Consider the following 24040-nt stretch of genomic DNA (forward strand, 5'->3'; position numbering starts at 1 on the left):
CCCAGAACATTGTGAAGACTTGTGGACTGTTGGGCAAGGGGAGGAGAGTGGGTATGTGGCAGGGACAGTGGGGTTCACTGGGATGCAGGGAAAGAGGGATATGTGTGAGGTAGTCTGTCCACCGAGCCCTGTTGAGCTGCCCTACGCTGCACTAGGGTGAGGGCCCAGGTAAAGAAAGGGAAACAGCTTGGTCACATCACTGTGTCTGCAGTTTTAGAGGCAGGTTTTGTGGAGGGAGTAACAGCCTTCTGACACTGGCCCCACGGCACGGCTGTGTTGGAGTGGCCTGTCCACCGGGGCCTGTGCTTGCTGGCCTGCAGCTGTGCTTTGGCGAGAGGCTAAGTGAAAAAGTAGAAACTGCTTGGTCATGTCACTGTGCAGGCCAGGAGTGTGGAGGGAATACGAGGTTACAGGCCACCCCCCACTGGCCCTCAACTTTGGCTGGAACAGAGGGGAAAAGAAAAACTGGTTTGTGACTGCAAAACGATATGCTTTGCGTCTGTCTGCAACAGAGAGAACTGGGCCTGATTAGGGCGGGTTTCTGTCAGTCATACTATGCCAAGTCATGTCCAACTCGAACTGTTTGATATAAAATTGAAAAAATACACACATGACAAAATTTTTGGTGGGGGTGGGCCCATCTGGCCCTTTAGAATCAGCCACCCTGGTGGTGGCAGAGGACGACAATGTCTGGGGGCAACAGAGGAAGAAGATGATGAAGAGCAGTGGAATGGTGGAGGAGAACGAGGAGATGTGCTGGGCAGAGGGGGCCAAGGTGGGGGTGGAGGAGGATGAGCAAAAGTGCCGAGCTAGAGGAGGATGAGGAGAGTGAGGTGGGGGTGGAGAAGAACAAGGTGGGTAGCAGAGGAAGAAAGAAAGGAAGATTAGTGTTTACCAGCTCGTCAACAATAATGTCATTATAGACAGAGCACATGCTCAGATTAGGGAAGGGTGAGAATGGAAACAAGCCGTATCCTTTCAAAGGAGTTGTCCTAGCTTTTGCCTTAAAGAGACTGGTCCACAAGTACCAGGGGAAGCCAGCCCTCTGGTAGCCATACCATGAATCACTGCCAGATGAGCAGAGTGCATCATGTGGGTTGTCGTCTGCGGAGGATTTATGAAAGAAGGTAGCCCATATTGCCTTTTTCATTCCCTCAAGGTCATTTTTAATTTGTCTTATGACTTGTCCAAAATAATACTGTAAACAGTCAACTACTTCGTCTGAAGCTAATCACATCAACTAATGCACTTACCACCAGCTAACTTCTTTCCTTTCGAATTACACTTCAAGTTCCTCACCTTTTCTGGATGTGTCCAACATATTCCATTTTTTTCAAATTTTGTGTCAACATAAGGTTTGGATTCACAAACTTTTTGGTATCCTTTCGAGTCTCCAACTCCAAGGTAAGATGTATTCATCACACCATATTTCTCCACTGATCTTTGAAATATCTTCACAACACCTTCAGATTCCATCCCTCCACTAATATTAATCCACTATTACAGCCATGACAGTACTTGGTAATACACTCCACATCAATGACTTTAACGTTGTCCAAGGAGGTAGCTGTCACTACACCATTTAGGGAACTATGGTCTCTTCATTGCCAGAATGCATTCAGGGCTGCAGACTTGCATGTATTGCTGTCATTCATGTCTACACTTTCCTGAACAGAATTTTTCTTGCTATAATTTGCTACTTCTAAAATCTGTAGAATAATTTTATTGTGCCTGTCAAACCTTGTAGGGGGAGGTAAGTCCACAAAAACAAAAACAAAAAAACAAAAAAAAACAAAAATTTTGTGCACCTCTGTACCTCATAGCATAAGCAAGTTTAATATTTGTGATATACACACACTGTTTGGTTATGCAACAAGTATAACCACTTTCACTTAAATCACAAAGATTACAAAAAATTCTTAATTTTGATGCACAACCTCTTGTAGCACATACCTCCTCAACTACCTTCACACCACTATTGCTGCATTCCTCACACTGCAAAGCTTTATTTAATAGTTCAGATAGAGCATGGTGTTCAACAATACTCTTAACACCTCTATATTATCAGAATTAATACTGTCAAGCCCACTGTCCAAATATTTCTGTTTTAGATCTGAAGCACTTGGAGTAGTTGAAGCTGATTCAAGTGTTGTATCACACTGTATTTTAGTATCAGCAGAGTCAATCTGTCTGGTGAACGATTTCCATAAAATTTACGTTGTTTAACAGCAAAATTCTTAATTCGTCCCATTGATTTCAAGTGAAATAAGAAACTCATCCACAACAGTTACTTCACTATAAACAAAATATTTGTGCCAAAACTTCAGCAAACAAAGACTAAAGTCTCCGTATAAATAAAAAATAAGCAAACTCTTTGCCTTTACAAATGTCTGCTTGTGTCTGTATATGTGTGGATGGATATGTGTGTGTGCGCGCGCGCGAGTGTATACCCGTCCTTTTTTCCCCCCTAAGGTACGTCTTTCTGCTCCCGGGATTGGAATGACTCCTTACCCTCTCCCTTAAAACCCAAATCCTTTCGTTTTTCCCTCTCCTTCCCTCTTTCCTGATGAGGCAACCGTTGGTTGCGAAAGCTAGAATTTTGTGTGTATGTTTGTGTGTCTATCGACCTGCCAGCGCTTTTGTTTGGTAAGTCTCATCATCTTTCTTTTTAGATATATTTTTTCCACGTGGAATGTTTCCCTCTACGTACCACTGCTATTTCTCTGCCACAAAATACATGGATAGTACAAGTTTCACAATGTTAACAAAAGCTAACAAAAAGGAGAGATTTCTTATATTTTGTATGAATATATGATGCTGGAAAAATGTATGTTGTCTCTTCTGTTTTTAGTTACAAGCGTTGGGTGTGGCAGTGATGGAAGAAACAGTCTTTCTGTCATAACACAACCATTGTCACTGGGCAAATGGGTGTCAGATCGACAGTAGTTTTCCAGAGACATCCTGAAGCAACTCACCCAATACCGCATTAATAACGACGACAAAAGGAAAAAAATGTACTTTGAACTGTAAAATTAAACAATGTGTTCAGTTCATGTTCAGCCTTGGCCATGATTCTCGAAGGAATTGATGCACTTTGTTCATGTTTGACATGGAAATATAACCATGGTGTTTAAAAGTAATGCAATAATGATTCAAAAACTGAAGATTTTAATCCTACCAGAAGAACATTTTCATGAATCATTGGCTTGCATGAAAGTTTTTTCAGATCAAGTAAAGTTGTCTAGGTTAAAGTGCCATTTAAAATTTCTCTCACAAGAACTGATGCCAGATAGTAACATCTTTGAATTATTGAAGTTACTCTGAATTTGATATGATTTTATTTCAGAATATTGGGGTGAAGGTGTTATGAAGGGTACTTTTGCAAGGCTAGCTGACTATTTCAGTTCTGGAATGAAGAAAAGTGAATTTAACTGTGAAAAAGAATTTAAGTGGCATTCCAAAATAACAATACAGACATTATCTTTGCTAGTAACTTAAAGCTTAAACAAGCAACAACACTAATATCATAGGATATTACAGATTACAACAGATGTGGTATTAATGTTGAATATTGTGATGCCTAGGGAAGAACTGTCATAAAACAATATCTTCAAGCTAAAAGCATTTCTTGTGGTTGCTTGCAAAAATTTGTTTGGCTATATAATTTGTGAGTTGGTTCTAGACAATTTCAGACTGCATATTGAGGGACCAGAGATGCCTAGGGAAGAACTGTGATAAAACAATATCTTCAAGCTAAAAGCATTTATTGTGGTTGCTTGCACAAGTTTGTTTGGCTCTATAATTTGTGAGTTGGTTCTAGACAATTTCAGACTGAATATTGAGGGACCAGAGATAGTAAACTGTGTCAAGCATACACTACGTGAACATCTGTGAGTTTCTACAATGAAAAATAAATAAGACAGTGATAAGGCAGTCCAAATATTAAATATGACAACTACTACTACTACTAATGATCAAAAACTTAAGACCCCCTCTATTAGCCACCAAAACAAAACCTGTGACCTAATTAATTCTATCTCCAGAACTGTACAGTGGTCTGCGGCTGTTGTAGGAGTTGAGCATTGCGGCAGAAACAGCAAGAAAATGACAGGGTAGCATCTCTGGTGTATGAAGACCTACGGATCACTGTAAACTCAGTAACACAAACATGGATCAGTATCACTGTGGCTTTCTGCGGGAGAGCCTACTGTAACACTCCTATTGCAATATGAAGTTACATTCTAAAATTAACACTGCACTTTTTAAAAAGATAATCATAAAATCCAGAACCATTATGTCATGAAGAATAGGCAAAGTTTAATCACAAACCTTTCATTTTTTTAAATTTTTTTTATTGACTAAACAAATCACCAGCCACTCTTGCAGGGAAATGGACCCATTATTTTCAACAGTAATTAATTTACAAATGAGACACAGAAAGCAAACAACTAATCAGAACAGGTACAGAAAAAAAATGTTGAAGTACTGCCTATGCCTAGTAGCTAAAATGTTAAGCTAATTCTGGAACTGATACCACTGCATTGATCAAGGCTGAGTACTATTCACTTTTTGGAATGAATGAGATTTTTAAAACAAACAGGATGCCACTTTAGTATTAAATATCATTAACAGTTCTAAATGCTTGTTTTAAAAAAGTAAGTACATTTCTAAATTAAATTGTTGAATATGTAGATTTAACAGCCTTTGCTATGCAAATAAATGAGATATATATTACCTTTGCTACAATGACACTTCCTGCATACATTTAGTACTTCAAACAAAAGTTTTTAAAAGATCAGCAGTTCTAAACTTCTCCTTTAAATGTAAAAACCACTACATTTACTTGAGTATTACCAATCCTGCTGCTAATATCCACCTATAAACAAAATCAACTATCAAGTACACAGTGATAATACTGAAACCACAATGTTGCAATTTGGCATGGCTGTATAACACTGTAGACAGTAGCCACATATACAGGTAAACATATGTATCACAGCACCTTGTCTCATCCTGTCAATCATTGCACTGTCGGCCTAACTACAGCCATTTCTGGCTGCTCCATCTAATAAGTGTTATTAAATAATTTACACATGACACATGTAACACATATAAACATTGAATATAGTTTACAGCACAGAATGAAAATACTGTCACACAGACTCACTGACAAATGCACAGTTATTTCCTGGTCCTCTCATTTTGAAGCACAGGAACAAATGTTTTCAGTTCCCATGCAGTAAATCACTATTTTTCAGACTGATGTCATGAAAGTCACACCATTTGTATTCTGACAATCAAACACTAAATAGGCTATCCACAAAATTCAAGACAAATCATTTTTCACAATGACAGTACAATTTTTGTCGTTAAGTACACAAAAGGCTGACTTCAGCTGCATTTCTAACCACTGAAAGCAAGACACCAAAAATGACAAATAGGTGTCTTAACTAACATTCCACAAAAACTCCTGCTTTAAATTATAATTTTGTTTTTAACGGGTGTCAACACCAACGAAAAATTTTGTTTATTACAGAAATAGCACCATTTCGTTATGAATTCTGTATGTGTATGCTCTTAAGAAAAATTAATGCTGTCTCAAATAAATCTGACAGATGCTTCTGAAATCACAGCAGTTTGATGTCTATTAGTTCCCGTATTGCAGAATATAGAGTAACAGTGATTATTGGAGCAGTACTTAAGTTTGCACAAAAAATCAAAATATAATCATAGAAATAATGGCTACTAGATCTTAGCAACTATCTCACTGCCACACAAGAATTAATTCCATAAAAGGATGGCTTTATTCAAAACTGATTGCATAGTATTTCGTAAGATTGTGTCATACCCCCCCCCCCCCCTCCCCCCCAGTGGCAACTAATAATACAAATATGAAAAATATGTTCCTCTGAGAAGAGTGAAATAGATTATGTAAAGCCAAATATCACTTCATATTTTCATGATGGAACAACAGGACCAATATTCTTTCATGAACTGAGGAACTGACCAAAACAAAGCCCACTTCATCATAAATCGCTGAACAGTCACAGCTGCCATGAAGCCAAACAATGACAGGAACAAAATTTAATACATTGGAAAATCAGTTATATAAAGCTCTTTAGTCTCAAGAAGCTGCAGATTTGGATAGTATAAAGCTTATAAATTAGAGTTATAGAAACCAAACAATGGCAGGACTGTAAGTTACACAGTTGTTACAATTATCACAATAACATCAGAAATTAAGAAACCTAAAATCTGAGTGAGCCACAGTAATGAAAAGAACACTTTTATATAATGGATTTAACAGAGCTCAAAAGTCCATCGAAACGTTGATTAATATTCTGTCAATAATCACATGAATATCAAGTTCATTGCAAAGATCTGTAAAGTGGATCTGCTACGCAGAACATGAAAAAAGTTTTTGATGTCAGCGTGTGCTGAGGATAACTGCTGACATTTACTTATAAATACACAATGATTTGTTTGTAGGAACATAACATCATTGTTTATTAGCAGGAAGGTGACTGCAGTTCTACCGAGTCCAGTTCAGTTCAGTTCGAGAGAATTAGATGCCATTCTCAAACAATTCCTAAAAGTTTGAGTACACTGCAAGTTATCCTTCCAGGTCAGCGAGGAGTTCCAGCTTCTGCTGAAAGAACGAAAGTGCTGTTGCACATACAGTTTGTGCGGACGGTGGTGAGCCTTCTGGGCATCAGGCCGAACCTGCCGGCCAGCGGCCATGGTCAGACCTCAGGGCTTGGAGCTTCACTGCCACTACCATTAAGGTGGAGATGAAGATCAGATGGCTCATCATGCTCACTCTCTGTATCCACTGATGCTGAGCGTGAGGCTTGTGATCGGGTACCTCCTGTCCACCGCTCTTTCCAGCTTTCTAGCCTCATGATCTGAAAATTGTGTACAGATTTTAATTAATACTGTGACACTCAATGTAAAATAGGAATACTGTTGCAATAATGTAACAAACAATACAAAACTTAATTATTAGCATGATCACTACTATTTTCTGTACACTTCCATGGGTAACTTACATTCGACTATGAAATTATATGGATAATTACACCAAAAAAAGAAGTGAGTGATATGGCAGCGAATGGAAACATACTCAGAAAGAGATAGTTTAAAGGCCTAAAACAACCACGCTGCTTCAGGTTTTCTGCAGCTTCACTACGTGATTCCTAAGTAGTTCTGGCATTGAGAACATGGTCAGATCCTTCCACTGGGTTTGGTGAAACTGAGGTCAATATCTAAACCACATTTGGTCCACGGGATGTTAAACATAATTTTTAATAAATTGATGTAGAGTTGTGACAGTAACTTTCTGCAGTCTTAATGCAGGGCCAGACACTGTTAAGCAGGAAAATCATAGAGGGTGACCACTGTTAGCTTCTAATAATATATTTCTCACAAGGGAGTTGCCATTCCTCAAAGAACCAGAGTTCTTTTGCAACTTAATGCTTCCTCTATGTGATTAGTAACCATCTATCCATCCCAAAATCTAAGGTCAAGAATTTTTGGCCTATTCTACTTACTACTCAGAATGACACCTATCAAATGTAGGTTTATATAATTTTTTGTCTGTGTATTAACTTCAAGAAAATAATATCAGATGGAACATTTATAAGAACAAAAGGAGTTAGCTGAAACTTTGTTGGAAGAATTATCTTATCCTACACTGCAAAGATGTGAGGAAACCACTGAAAATCTAAATCATAGTGGCTGCAGTATGACCAAAATAAAACATTTTCCCTCTAATAAGGAGAGCACTTTACCCTTTCACCACTCAACACCATTTGTACCATAGAGCCACTGTCACAGCTTTTAACTGCCATTCTTTTACAATGATTTCAAATGATGACTCAGTGAGTATGTGACATCAGAAATACAATTAGTCTTTGAAGAGAATTTAAAGCAAAGGATGCATCTTAGTAATGAAACATCTATGGTATATGAGCAGAAGGCATTTAACTGCTCCTCATGCAAGCACAGGATTCTGTATCTTCCTTTTAAGACATTCACACACAAAATGGATCAGTCAATAATGAAAGTAAAGATAATCATCATTCTGCAACAGTGAAAGTCTTATAATTTTGCTACTGACTACAGTTTTTGATTCCAATTAACTGTTACAGGGATGAGATAAATTTAACTAAAATAATAAATCATTTCAGAAACAAAACATATTTCTCAAAGAACCTTTCTTTGCATAGCAACAGAAACATAAGGCAACAAATCCGTGCATGCCCATAACCTAGGGGTACATTAGATGACAAAACAGAAAACCAACATCTAATAACTTACATTTATTACAATAGTGGCACATCTCCCTTCACACTGTACTACAAACAGGCATGCATTACATAACAAACATTTGATGTGTTTTCCACCTTTTACTTTGGCAATGTCAATGGAAGGCATTACAAATCTGACAACTAACTAATCAAACAATACTGTGTGTAATATTGATCAGGGATTGAGGAATACGAGACAACCTAAACTCATTATTTAAAAAATGAATTTGAGTTCTTTAAATGTATTGTGTTTCGATTTTTTCCAAGATTAGTTTCATAATATTCATTTCTGAAACTATATAAATCCTGTCCCAACACATCACATTAAATAGTTTACACGATACATTTTTAACACTACGGGGCCATCTTCATAAACCAAATACACTGGCCAATCAAACTATTTTTGGCTCCAAGATTTTATTCAGACCTGATAAGAAATTTCTTTCAGAATGCATAATTACTCTTATGGTCCGTACATTTCGTGATACCTTTAAAAATTCATTACAAAAACTATTTTACGAGGAAATGAGATTAATCTACAAATTGGTTATAATTTTATTGAGTAATACTGTCATTTATCGATTGTGGTCGCTACACAGTTTTACAACAATACCGCTCCCACAAACCACAGTTCTAGCAGTTTTTCCTGGATGGAAATATGTCTCAGCTTGCAGTGGCCACTGACGAACTTCTTTGTACATAGTAATTAAATTTTGAGGGAAGGCATCTTGTGACTTACTCTGTCATAGCCAAACAATTTGAAAGAATATTCTGATATTATAAAACCTTAATCTTACTCTTGATCCAGAAGACAGATCCAATTTTGTCACATAAAAAAGTGCATAAACTTGACTTCTTTAGTAACAAAAAGTGATTAGCATGAAAATGATGTATAGACAATCATTCCAAAATACAACTTCCAATTCGCAATATTCAAAATTAGTCCTCTCATGAAGTATTTACTTTAAAATGATATTAAAGAACTATTCTTTAAATTTGCATGCAACATATATAAATTATTACGGTGCATGTAAACAGATACTGCCATACTGGATGGAAAGATAACTATGCAAGGAAGGGGGGAAAGTAGTGTTGACAATGAGAACTGTAAGAAGAAATAGTCATCACATACAACAGTTCAAAATGCCCGTGAGTATGCTAAAACAGAAGTGATGTTGTTTGTTTCACCTTTATTAGAAATTAAATTCTTTGCCTTTCTATCCATAGTTAGACAACAATCCATCATAAAAACTGCTAATGCTTGCATACTTCAATGTCATTCTTTTGAAGTCATTACAAAATATGCAATCCAGCTATATTTTTGAAAAGTGTTTTACATTTGATTCTGATATAAAAGTATGCTGTATCTTATACACCTCATGATCATATTAGTAAACATTTGAATTCAACACAATTAAAACTAAGTATACACTGCCAAAATTAAGTCTTAGCATCTTAGCAACCCTTTTCGAAGTCCTAATTCCACAACTAATTGCACAATGATGAAAGGTACTTTTTGATAATCTCACACAGTAAGGAGATTCAGGTTTAATGCTAACTGATGACCAAGTCATTGGAGACAGACCACAGGTGCACACTTGAAAGGATTTAATAGAAAAAATGTTCTGACTTTCTCAAACGAACCATCCTAGCTCTCATGTTTAGTTATTTGGGGAAATCATGGAACATCTGAATTTGAGAATTCAGATTTGGATTTGAAATTCATTCCAACAGAATATAAGTAAAATGTTTTGAACAGTGAGCCATCTTACCTGATGGCAACGTTCACTGGAAAGACCATTGGTTCATTTCAGTATCATAACTGTCTTCTTATTAATAACTGGCAGGCTGCAAATTGTTGGTTGCAGCTCATACATTGCTACACCTAATCGGTTCTCTGATCTAATTTCAAAAGAGGAGAAACAAATTGCATAACAATTTTCCCATGTTCAGTTCTACTGCCAAAATATATTGACTACTACTGTATGACAATCTAACAATATATACTAACATTGTGGATTCTTTATGGTCTATCTTCACAGATACTTCATACAACTGTTTTTGAAGTTTTGCACAATTAACATCAATTACAATGAAGTCGACCCTCAGAAGATTCAGAGTTTTCTTTCAGACCTAAAAGATTTTTCATCTTAAGTCCCTTCAAATTAAGTGTGATTCCTTAATTTGAAACTCTTCAAATCAACCATTTCAAAATTCGAAGAGTAGAACATGGCATACCAAATCTAACAAAGAACCAGCACACCTTTGCGTTTACGTAAACGAAGCCTGACAAATTGTAAGTGAACCACACACATGAAGACACTCCTAGTGGCAGAAGTTCACACTGCTACACAACATTAATATTCTCAGAAAGATAAAACCTTATTCAACACTTTGTATTTTTATGCAATTCCACCATTATATTTTACATCCATGGTTTGTAAAATACAGCAAATATTGGAACTCTGAAGAATATTTGACTTTCTCCAAGGTGTGAAAGAGCCCACCAGAAATTTGATGGCATAATACACAATGTAATATGAACCTAAACCACCTGTGAAGTTCTGACAGAGGTGAAAGCCACACAGCATTACAAAGGATCTTACAATCTGTACTGCACACCTATCTTCAATTCCAACTGTTCATTGTCCGTAAGCTTTTCAACTAGTTTTAGATCACTATACCTTCACATCACATCATCAAAGTTTACTTCAAATGTTTCATGAAAATTTTCTGATTTTTATCAGATAATTTTCGGTGTGACGACAAAATTGAAAACTTATAATGGCGAACAAAGTTACTTAAATCAATTTTTAGCACTGAAAATTAAAATCTGATAAAATACAAAAACTCCCAGAAACTGAGAGTAATGATTTTAACATCTTCATGATATGAACTCAGGAAGAAGTATATCACAGTCATTTTCTCAAGACACCCCCTAACTCCAGAATATTTTACCTGGTATTTTCCAACACCTGTTTTCTACATTTCTGAATGATAACTTCCAATTCTGATAGCACTTTAAGTAATATTATATTCAACCAACCACAAATACTCCACTTCATGATGTCACATATGCTTGGGGCCCATATAAACGATATCTGAGTCCCAATTCAATCATGTCACAAATCAAACTTATTTATTTTATGCGATTTATTTTGATGGCTGTAGTTGATTCCAAGTTTCTGGTTCCAGAGTTTGTGTGTGCGATCAGTTTTTCTAACTTGTGCCATGTAAATACTGGTAGATCAAAACATTTCTTCACAGCAGGTAATTATTTTCTAAAGTAACCAAGATGATCACAGTAACAACTGGTATTGGACATATTTGGGCATGGTTGCCAACCAACATTTGAATAGCATTCACAGAAATTAAAAGCACTGCAGGTCAACAAGACCTATCACACCATCAATTCACTCCGAAGTGACACTTGGCATCTATCACAAATATATTTAAGAACAGCCCTCTCCCCACCAGTTTAAGGGATGTGAGGTCACAAAAACAAAGTATTAACATGCACTTAATGACATGATTAATTTATACTGGTATTAACTTAAAAAAGTTTTCTTTTGCATATCAAATTTGTTTGAATATCTGTTAAAGTGGTTGCAACCACACTTGAGTCCACTATCATAACCTACCACCCTGTCTGCCATCTTAACAAAATAAAATATGTGAAATTTTCATGAAATTTAAAATTACGGAGAATCACTGTGTAAAAGAGATAAAAAAATTAAAGGAATTTTTGTGCTGACTCTTAAACAGGTCTTACAATTCTAAGAAGCTGTAATACTTTCCAAAACTAAGGAGAATTTAATGTTATTATTCATCTTTTAGTAATAGTAATTCAGTTGATATGGCTGGGTTACAGTGTGAGATCATCATCTTTTGACGTTCAGCATTTGATGAATGAATGTTACTTTTCAAAACTGTCATTTTTGTACAAGAGATTCGTTTGTGAATCCATAATATACTTCTAGAATTTGTCAATGGAGTAGGTTCGCCATGCAATGTATTATCCTGTTATGATCTTTATCCATTCTAGACCCTCATTTCTGGATAGCAAAATAAGGGTCGCTGTATTAAAATGGTTACAACATTTGAAGCATTAGTTTATTAGAGGAACCCTAAAATACAATTTCAGGAGGCCTGTAAGATACCTATGGTATCTATAAGCCATCACCAATTTTGTACCGTTGTTAGAAATATGTCTTATGTAGATGAAAAAGAAAATGGAGTACACCGGATATAAATTGGGGTCAGGGTCAAGGATTTTGTTCCCAAGTGTAGCGATTGACTTTGCTTCAGTACCCAATATTCAATTATGAAATTACATCACAATTTATACAGCTGGTTTTACCACAGCCTCTTCTCTCCCCCCCCCCCCCCCCCTCCTTCCTGTTGTCCCTTCTACCACTAGCACTTGCCTCAAACTATACCTTATTTCTTTAGAAATCAAGAGGTAAAGGTAACTGGAATAGAAGGGGAAGTGAGAATTCAAGCAACTTAAATGGCTGAGAAAATTAATCAACTTCTTGTTCATATAACTTCCCACTAGTTTACCAGTAACTGTATAAAAGGTGTGTTATCTTTCCTCACTGCAAATATGAATGTTTCCTCAAATCTGACAACTCCTTATTACAGAATTTTCTGTAGCTTAGAGATCATATTTTTGCCGATTACAAATATCACCATAAAAATAAACTGTGTTCATAAGTCCTGCCAGGCCCATGAATACCAGACTTACCGCTGTGTCATCCTCCAAAAATGATGTCATTGGATGCGGTATGGAGGAAAATGGGTCAGCACACCGCTGTTCTGGCTGTTGTCAGTTTTTGTGACCTTGAGCTGCTACTTCTCATTCTAGCAGCTCCTTAACTGGCACCACGAGGCTGAGTGCTCCCTGTTCCAGCCCTCCCAGCACAGAAAAATCCCTGGCAGTACTGGGAATCTCACCAGGAACCTTCGCTTGCCAGTTAAGGAGGTGGACCACAAATATTTTTATTCTTTTCTAAAATTTGCATTGAAAATGTGTGTGTTTTAGTTTGCCAGTCATCAGGCATTTTTCTTCATTTTAATTATAACTTTTACCAAGACATTCAAGTCAGCTGTAACAGGCGGTCCATCAGTTTTTTTCTCTGGTCCAGTTTTGCAGTGATGGAGCCCAGTTTTGTAATACTTATATTCAATGGGTTTATAGATTTACAAATAATACATTGCATTTTTTCCAATTACATTGTTATGGTTAAATTTTTCTTCCTGTGGTAGTAAACACAACCAACTGATACCAGCATCATTGTTATTGTTCACTTTTATCAAAATAATCCTATTAAATTATGAATTAATAATAAGGTTCTGGAAACATCTGTATACAGCGTAATTGTGTCATATAGTGTTTGTATAATAACCGGTTAACAATTCTGTAATTCTTGTTACGGTTATTTCATAGTTTTATCATTTCAAAACATGTAGGGGAATTTTATGCTGATCAATGATGACAGAAAATTTTCTTATGCTGGATTGTAATTCCAAATCCAATTGTCAGTAGTGTAACAATGTAAAATTAAATTTTTCTCCCTTAATGTACACTCACTGCTCACTTGTTAAAATCATGCCAAGTAATAAATGCACATTACATTTACAACTACCTGTGGAGCATATTAAAAAAACACACACACACACACATTTAAATGTGTTCTTTCTCCTAACAGTTAGGATGAGAAACAGACAGTTTTGAAACTCACACAAGCTGTTCCATTCACTGAATTCTACTTGTGAATCATAGTATCTTCTGTTCATCTAATGTTTCATAACTTCAAATACACATATCTAAGTCCATAATCAACAATGACCAAATAAACGTTCATTTCAAAGTAATAGTTATAACAAGATTTAATCATATCTGAAAATTTGCTATTTTTAACTGATTTTATAGTATGTTATTTGGTAGTGAAGGTATAGTTGATTCATACTGCTAATTAAATAGAAAAGCTGCTGAATTTTCAAAAAGGTAAAATCAGAACTCACAAATAGCTGTCATATTACAAAGACATAATTCTAAAGTCTCAGCTACTCAACAACAATTGGCAGCCATCTTTCAGTGATGAATGCTAAGAATAGAAATGGCATCATCTACTCAGTACAGCTCTCCTATCAACAGAATAAATTTGCTCTGTCAAGTGACCTGCATAAATTATTGATTACAATATTGATTTGCTAGGATTGTCACTGTCAAAATATGCAACAGTGAATGTTGACTGGCAGAAAATAGGGTCATATGAGGGACTAGGATGGTAATGGTTAAAGGTAAGATGATACATGCAACTGAAGGTAAACAATTGGAGCCAAGTCAAGCAAGTAAGCTGTCTTTTCACTTACTCCAGCCATTTCCAGGGCTCAACGTCCGGGCTTGTGGGCGTGGGGAACTAAAGACACGCTTGTGTTAGTATAGCTACATACACACACACACAAATAATTTTTTTAAATTCCTGTTTCAGATGTAGCTACTATATAAAGCAGTTTATGATGACAAGAATGCCAATCAAAAACAACAGTGTTATCACTCTCAAAGTACAACAGTAAAGTGATTAAGCAAATTCTCATGTACAGCAGATGATACGAGAGGCAGCTGAAAAGTAACGCACAGTTACATATAATGCATGATCCGATGGATATGAGCAGAACTCTGCATGATTAACTTTTAACCAAAATTCAAGAAAGAGTTAGAACTGCTATTTATGTCAACTTTCCAATAAATAGTGCCGTTGTGCAGTTAGGGAACATAATGGTTTTAAAAAAGTGCACTGATAAAATTATGAAATCTTGTAGGAATTGCCAATTTCTATGGAGCTAAGTGTGAAGAGAGTTTTCATCAAATAGTTGGAATAAACAGTTTTTCATGAACTGTTGACAAAAAAGTTAATATTAAAGTGGCTTCTCATAGTGTGTGAAGTAGGTGATGAGAAACTCTAAGAACATTTAAAGTTTAAAAACACTATATTAAGGTACAACCACAGAGCTCTACATATTGAGTAATGCTATACACTTGCCTAATAAAACAGCCTCCTCATATCTACACACTGAAAAATACAATTTAAGAGATTGCTGTTGATAACTTTCCAAACATGGAGGACTCACAATTTAAATTACTGAGGTTACAAAAAAGAAAAGGAAAGTAATGGAATCACCTAAAATTATGGTTCTTGGTAATGTTCTGGCATTACACAAGTACTTACAGACACATGAAGGAAGATTACATTTTAATGCTCTGTGGATATCATGTTTGTTAGAAACAGTAGTAGGTCAGATGGATATGATGAATGAAACTTATTGTGGCCTTATTAAGGTAGCATCCCTGGCTAGATATTAATAAAATGAGAACCTGGTGGATTCATGGCATTGTACCTGGTTTGTAAGTAATAAAAATGCAAAGCTCTGAGAAGTAATACTGAAATTCATATTTTTTGCCATGAGGTACAGGTACCTTAACAAAATCAACTATTCCATTCAAATGTAACTTTCTGTGAACGAGTAACTTTTCAGGCACCCCTCGTACAAAATAATTTCTCAGATTATTATTCTTTTAATAAAATAGAACACTGTGCATTACAATAAGCAAGTGACATTTTAGTTATTTACAAGTAAGGTAAGCATTGTGACATGTGATTATCAATAAATGAAAGTTCATTATAGAAGCTGGTACTTGTGCATTTCTGTATGCACAGAAGTTTTTTTTATGATATTCAATATCAAACAAGCTACTTAAAACATATGATGCATACATCCTTCTAAATATTGAAGTGCACCTGTTATGCAACTTAGAGTGTGAAATCTATGCAGTGATTAAATAAAAGGTCCAAGGAATATCTGTGCAGTACAAGAAGAAAAGAAAGTGTCACAGTTTATTCAGATGTTTATGCAACAGTGAAGCAATTAATGGCCTGCAATAATGAACTTTCATTACAGAAAAAATATGAATAAAAACAAGTTTTGCCAGTACATATCAGCATCATATACAGCACAAAACAGATGTGAAGGAACTTCTTTTTACAAAGAATCTCTTTAGAATTTCCCAATATAGAGCCCAAGCTGCAACTGTATGGGAATGGAATTGACACATTAATCTCATGTTTAAGAATAAGAAAATGGTTCACTTCATTTGTGGTCTGGTTTTTCTAAGACAGCAGCAATACGCCATTAGTTACTTTACACGAGGCCCTCAAAAACCTGAAGACATTGGCTGTTTGTAATGATAAACCCCCCAAAAATTTAAGTTGCTACGTTGGACTAAACCTCTGGAGTAGGTATGAAGAAAATAAAAGGATTGAAAATATTCATGTTTGCCAAGCTTATTAATTTTGCATGAAAATCATTTACAATGATTTTGCATAAGATTCTCACTGTTCTTGCTGAATCAGCAGCATTCATCTACAATAAAGTAAACAGCTACTATCAATAAACACAGACAAATTTTGTGGAATATTAAATTGAAAACAAACTTCAATTCTAAAAAGTGCAAATTCTGATACTGGATGAACATAATCACACTGAATAGACAGAACACTTATCAGTCAAAAAAGCAAAAGGAAACTATTCCACAGTGCAAAATTAAGCGCAAGGACATTGTTTACCATTGTTAAAGCTTGGCAAGGGTAAGAGAAACCGCATAAGCTGGCGGCTATTCAATGCACTATCACTGGAAAAACAGCTATATGTATAATATTAATGTTACAAACCTCAGCCTTGAGGTCAGCAACCTTGTCTTGTAAATCACGAACTTTTTCACTGTCATCCATGTTGCTACGTAGTTCTCCTTCTGCAACCATCTCCTGGTTCTATAACAACATGGATAGTTTCTCTGAGTTAATTAATTTTCCATATTTCTACCAGCTATGAAAGAGTATTTCATCAAATAAACTAAATATTTTGCTGAGCAGTATGCATAAATAAGAAAACAAACCTTTAATTCGAGAACCGAGATTTTCTGGGTAAGTTCTGCGACACACTGAGTATGTTCTGCATCCCTTATTCTAGCCATCATCAGCTCATCTTTCATCTGGAAGAGAGATATTTGTAAGTAGTTTATCTTATGAAACAAAGAAAATAATATTTAAGATTAATAAAAGTGTAGATAATACCAGAAGACTAATTATTCTCATTGTAACCACTATAATTACTGCAATCAATTTTATGAAGTAATTTACTGACAATACTTCAAGTAAGGGTTACAAAGTGGCTGACACTACATGCATACAGGCAGAGCTTTCTTTCTTGTCCCTCACAGTGCCTGTTTAATTTTGTCTTAACTTTCTATCAGTATGTTGTGTTTAGTGTATTAATTTAATGAAAATGCACCGTTATTCAAATGCATCGATTTGCCCTTCAATTGTTTAATTCACAATCCTGTTCCAGAGAGCTCATGGTTGTCACTTAAACAATTTTATGAGAAACTCAGCTACCGTGTTTCTCCTCACTTCCAGCAACAAACATTAACAATATGGTAAATTTTCTGCACCATATCCTCACACACCACTAATCTTCCCACCACACCCAAGAACCAACTTCAATGAAGTACACTATCACCACCCAATATCACCTCAGATGGGAGCAACTGAACCAACACCATCACCCCAAAGTTGAATAACTGAACCATGTCCTTCACCAGAGCTTTGACTATCATCATGCCCAGGAATAAGATACATCCTATCCACAACCTTCTCACTCCATTCTAACTGCTAAACTGTAGCCACGAACAGAGTTGATCTCCTGGTTGCAGAACATGTTGTTGAGAACAACATGCTCAGTTTCAATGGCTCCTTTATAACCTACACTCTCCGGACTACATACACAATATTGCAACACTTCCTTCGTTACTGTAATTCTCCTGAACTCAATCTCCACTAATCCTTGCATCCACACCCTCCTCACAACAGTCTTCCTCCCTCTTTTCTGTTTCTCCCCTCCAATCCACTCCACCTCATCACTGTTATGGTCATCACACGCAGCACAGACTCACCAGCTCCAGTTACTGTCACATTCTGATCCTATGTGCCTGCTGCCTCTCCCTCCAGCATTCCGATCTCGCGCCTGCCACCTCCCTTTGAGCCGTCATGTACTCTTTTCCAAACCTCCCTCCCACTTCCCACCTCTTTTTTCCCCTCACCCACTACCTGCCACAGCCCCTTACTCCAGTCCACTCGCCTAATTGCAGTCTTGATGTGTGTTCAACTGGTACAATGTAGCTGTATAAGTGAGTGCACGTGCACACTTTTTTTTTTTTTTTTTTTTTTTGTGTTCCTGTTGGTGACTCAACACTTCTGCTGTTTGGTGAGTTGTTACCTTCACTACTAAAGTATTAACAGAACTTTATAGTGAAAATAAGCTCAAATATAAGAAAATAGTATCACCTTTCTTACAGAAGTATTTCTAGTGTGTAGGCACATTTACTGCCAGCCATTTATTGCTGATGAGGAGAAATATCCTGTTGCCGAGCAAGCTCTACAACATGACAGTCGTGACCTTGGTGCCTGTTTAACCACCAAACGCGCCACCAGTATTCCCCCCCCCCCCCAGACACCAGTTTCTCTTGGAACTCCACAGATGGGAACTAGCGCTACATGTCCTTAGTTCTCGCCACCCTCCTGGCCTTTATTTACGTTAATTTCTTTGATTTAAGTGACTACTTCTTTCTCCACTCTGTTTAGTTTTATACATCTTTCATTTTCTGACCTGTCCATTTTTCATCGCCTCCCTGCTACCTCTAATACATACAATGCACTTAAATATAAGTGGATAGATAAAAAAGCTACTCACAAAGCGGTGGCAAGAGAACACACACACAAAAAGGTTTAACGTTTACAAGTTTTTGGAGCCAGTGGCTTCTCCTTCCGGCAGAAGAACTGAAGAGGAAGGAAGAAGGGTGAAGGAAAAGGACTGGAGAGGTTTACGAAAAATGGTATAGTTCAGAAAAGTCATCCAGAACCCCAGGTCAGGGGACACTTACCACACAGCATTTATCTTATATTGTCAATAACTGATTATTTTCATTATTATACAATGCACTTGGTTTTCACTCTTATTAACTTGTGCACAATGTTTTAGCAGTAATCTCTGGCTTGCATATTACCCTGTCTTCCATCTTTAAGCTCTCAGGTTTTCAAATCTTGTCCAGTGGAGTCCATAATGATCAGTCTTTCCTTCTCATCTCATGCTTCAAGTCTTCCGTGAGCTGGGGTTCTGGGCGACTTTTCTGAATTGTACCCCTTTTCCTAAATTCTCCAGTCCTTTTCTTTCACCCCTCTTCCTCCCCTTTCAACCCTTCTGCTGGAAGAAGGAGCCACTGCCTCCAAAAGCTTGCATACATAAAACCTTTATTTATATCTCTCTCTCTCTCTCTCTCTCTCTCTCTCTCTCTCTCTCTCTCTCTCTCTCTCTCTGTGTGTGTGTGTGTGTGTGTGTGTGTGTGTGTGTGTGTGTGTGTGTGTGTGTGTGTTTTCTCCTGCCACCACTTGTCGAGTACATTTTTAATCTATCTACTTACATTACATTATCAAAAATTGATTTTTTTTGTGTTAACTTGCAGTAATTGTAAAATGTAAAGTTGGCTAGGTACCTTTGTTTATAGCATTTGTATACAAAGTATATTATTTATCTTGACAACCCGTATTAACTTTTTGTCCAGAAGAAAAAGAAAAAATGTATCAAACAAATTACGTTTAACCACAAGGGGGCATTAACCAACATACTTGTTTTCTTGCAGCTTTGTTCTTTACAGAGAGATGAACAGCAGTACACCTTTTTAAAACACCCCTTTTTTAAAATCTGCTTCCCATTCTCAAGACTCTTTCACAAATGTATCACACTACACCATTCACATAAACATTACACTATTAGAAATGTAACACAAAAGTGACTGCCCCTTTGGGTGTAAACACCATTTTATGGAAACTGACTGCTTACACTCTGTGTCCTCCCAAACAATTAAAGATCGTTATGGTATTTAGTAGATTTTTTTTATTAGCAGTAAAGTTTTGGACAGCAAATTGTGGGAGAACTGTCCATTAACACATGCAGATAATACAAGGTACATGGGTGCTGCATATCTTTAAGATGGGACAACGGATTAGTGTATTCGCCAGTTTGGGCTGGCTGCTTGTTCTCCAACATCGTGGATTAGAGCTGTGCTGTGACCATGGAAGAATGGCCCTCACAGAAACAGTAACATAGGCGACCACAGAAACTATGCTATGTTCCACTTATTGACCAATTAGATAGCCAGATAAACACATCACTCTCCAATACGTGAAATCTACAGCCTTTTGAAATGAACAGTGCAGTGAACTCATAAACTTGATTGAATGACTGGTATACATTTTCCTTGTTTTGCCATTAGTTTACTGTCAACTGCTGCAAGTGGAAGAGTTACATTACTCCATGTAATGTAGTGCATTGTGCAGCAGTGCACTGCACACTGTACTGCAGTGTGTGGTCATGCAGGAGGGTCAAAGTCAATTTTGTATCATGGTTTTAAAAACATCATGCTTACATGAATAGTACAAAGGTCTTGAAAATGAAATGTATTACCAAATAAAAAATATAGGGTGCTACTTAAAAAAGGTGTGCCACTGTTCATAAAGAACAAAGTTACAATGAAGGCAGTCTTCCTGGTCAACATTTTCTTGGCAGCTAACCAACATTTGCTTGGTGCATTTTTTATTTAAAAAGAGTCATTTGGAGTGGTCAGTATAACAGGACACCTTGTAAATGTTTCCTTTCTTGTTGATTTTTTTTTTTCGATTTAGCAATGAAATACAAGTCAGAATTCTGAGAGCTATTGTACATCAACAAGGCTGATACATTAACACTAGTAAAAAATATACACACACCTTTGATTCAAGATCAGAGTATCTATTCTGCTGTTCTTTGAGCTTTGACTGTAATTCTCGTTCACGTGTCATAACCTGATCAAGTTCATCTCTAAGGTTCTTTTTCTCCTCATCCTGTCGTCGCAACTGGTTTGTGCTTACTTGGACCTAGAAAAAAAAAAAAAAAAGACGTATCAACAATAATCCACCATAGGCTTTCATTTGCTAGGTACTGAGCATTTGAAAAAATATAAACCATATTTTACATTTTGTCTCTAATCTGCACATCTACCTCTACATTATCTGTGGCAGGGCATTCAACTTCATCACAGGAAAGAACTTTATATGTACAGAAGTGCATAACAGAAACCAGCTTACCTCAACATCAATGTAAATATTTGAAGAGAAAATCACTTAATTTTGAAATTAAGCGTAATTTAGTTGCAAGTATGGTTACCAATGTCTGAACTCTTGTCTTTTGAAATGAACATTTAAGTTACAAGGGAAATGTGCACTGCTGCTGATAAATGTGCAAAATTAAACTATGCTGCAGACCAGAACTCTGCTTCTGACCTTTGTCTTTCACAGGCTTTCTGTCAGTGTTAACCTTCTGCTACTCCCAGGACCAAAAGAAACAGTATGCATCAGGAGCACACTTGTAAAATATAACAAAAACTGGTTAATGATAAATTGTGAGTCAGACTGTGAAGAATGTTCACCTGGTGATGTACACTTTTTCCATGGTAGGCAAAGATTTGTATTAAGTTCTATGTCAAAAATAATTGAGATTTGAGTTATTTGTCACTGTGATTACTGTTTAGTTACTTATTTTCATGTGCGTTTTGTATCCTTGGCATCTAGCACAATGACAAACCTATTGCACTAACAATAGATTAGTAATTTTCTAATGCAGATTGTACAAATGCTGTCTTTTTGCTGATGATATATCAATGTTTATTATAAAAATAACATCTTTTTCAAGAGCATATTCATGTGGCTCTATAACCTGAATAAGAAATACACACAAGGAATTTTGTTTTACTGAAGATCTAGGTCCTTTACCCATGAAAGAAACTGCACTGAAATGGGAAAACTAACACATTAGGAAAGTTCAGTGATGAAGCTACCTAAAAAAAAAGAGGCAAGTTGTTATTCCAAGGGAGACACTTTTGTACAAAACCTTTTAGTACAAATGTAGGTAAGCCTAGCACAGAAATAAAATTTATAAAATCTTACAAACTTAATAAGTAAAGATAGAGCTTTTATCCATTGGAATACATTGAACACTCAGATAATGTATTATACAGAATTGGGGATTTAACATACAGTCTACATCAGAGACATCAGGGCCATAAAGAACTATTAGAATTTTAAAACACATATTGCACAATACCTGTGTCTCAAGTTCCATAACCTTTAGTCTGAGTTCTTTCAATTCTGTGAGTGCCTCCATTTCACGAAGACGTGTTGTCATCAGGTCTTCCTCAAGACGTTGTGTCTCATTTCCCCGACTTTCCCAAAAAAGCAGTTTCTTTGGTGTACTATCAGGTGGAGGCTGAGCTTCCATTCGATGTTCCTGCAGAAATCACTCACTACATTCATAAAGTCAATGTAACAGTGGGGAAATACACGTGATGTTCAAACCAGTTGTTGTTCACATGCTAAAACATTTGTAGCTAATCTTTCAGTATTTTGTTTTTGTTTATTGTAGCTCCCAGTCCAAAACTTACTGTCAGTGCAAAAATGACAGGAGACTGGATATGTTATAATTAATTACTAAATGAGTAAGACACATAAAACAGAAACAATCAATCACATACTAAATGTCAACTGTCTTTCAACCCTCTAACAAAATAAGTACGTGAGAAAAACTTTTGTATCAACTGTGATCTGTGCTTCTTGTACTTGTGATTTTAATTCATGTTCTAAACCAGTATTAGCGAGAGTATGCTGGAATGGGAGGGCAAGGGGAGGAGAAAATACAAGGAAATAACTAAGGACTACTGATACGAAAGGAAAGAAGTGATGGATGAAGCAAAATGTAAATATATGACTTTCTTCTTAACGGAAGGCTGACAAATGCACTAACAGTAACGGATTAATCACAGCACTGTAATTCATGGATAGAGGAATGTATGTGCACCATTTATACGTAAGTGTGAGTAAAGCACATGTTACTGAACTGAGATATGTCTAGCTATTACATTCCAAACAAGAGGTGGGGGAAGGTTTGAGTTTAAACATCATTGCTCTCAAAGAGAGTCCATCATTTTAACCACTAAAGGTTCTCTCCCAGACTTATCAAGTTGTTATATTTAACTGATTAATGGCTATTGTTTCTTGTGACAGTTTGCTTTTGATTAAAAGAGAATTCCATGAAAAATAATCTTACCTCATCTGTGTCAGCAACATGTCAATTCACACCTCTGGACAGAATTATGCTCTTAGAAATTGTCAATTAAATGTACACAAAGCATATTTCTCTACTTCAAAAGGGACACCTCTCCCGTCAAATCACAAAATACAGCATGTCCAAGAGGGAATCAACCCCCACATCATAAACTACACCTTATTCTCGAAGTTCCTGGTTGTCTTGTCTTTTGATTACTTTAATATTAATTGTCACAACTCTAGTTGTTGCTCCCCGTAAAGTTTAGAAATATTTTACGATGATAAACAGAATGTTTTTCCATGACTGAATGTGTCTATTATTGACATGGGCCACTTTTCTCTTGGACATGCTGTATTCTGTGGGCACAAACTTGTCACTGAACCTCTATGTGAAATTCTATGGAGGCTAGAGGGCTATTACTAATGGATTTCGTTGATGATGATGTATGCTTTGTGGGGCACTCAACTGCACGGTCA

At 36.4% G+C, this 24040-nt stretch overlaps 1 protein-coding gene across 2 annotated transcripts in view; it reads right to left on the reverse strand.

The window, feature by feature from the left end:
* Window positions 1-4330: 4330 nt before the first annotated feature.
* LOC126188051 (ecotropic viral integration site 5 ortholog) overlaps window positions 4331-24040 on the reverse strand; it is a 155183-nt gene continuing 135473 nt past the window's right edge. The window contains exons 14-19 of one of the 2 annotated variants that reach the window (XM_049929498.1): window positions 22566-22748; window positions 21194-21340; window positions 17269-17364; window positions 17045-17143; window positions 14688-14734; window positions 6767-6905 (exon numbers count right to left, since the gene is read on the reverse strand). In XM_049929498.1, coding sequence (XP_049785455.1) covers window positions 6899-6905; window positions 14688-14734; window positions 17045-17143; window positions 17269-17364; window positions 21194-21340; window positions 22566-22748 — 579 coding nt within the window. In that variant the 3' untranslated portion in view covers window positions 6767-6898. Of the gene's footprint in view, window positions 6906-14687; window positions 14735-17044; window positions 17144-17268; window positions 17365-21193; window positions 21341-22565; window positions 22749-24040 lie in introns of both variants that reach the window. The other variant, XM_049929489.1, reaches the window with a different exon arrangement.

Source organism: Schistocerca cancellata, chromosome 1, assembly GCF_023864275.1.
Source record: "Schistocerca cancellata isolate TAMUIC-IGC-003103 chromosome 1, iqSchCanc2.1, whole genome shotgun sequence".
Classification (NCBI taxonomy): Eukaryota; Metazoa; Arthropoda; class Insecta; order Orthoptera; family Acrididae; genus Schistocerca; species Schistocerca cancellata.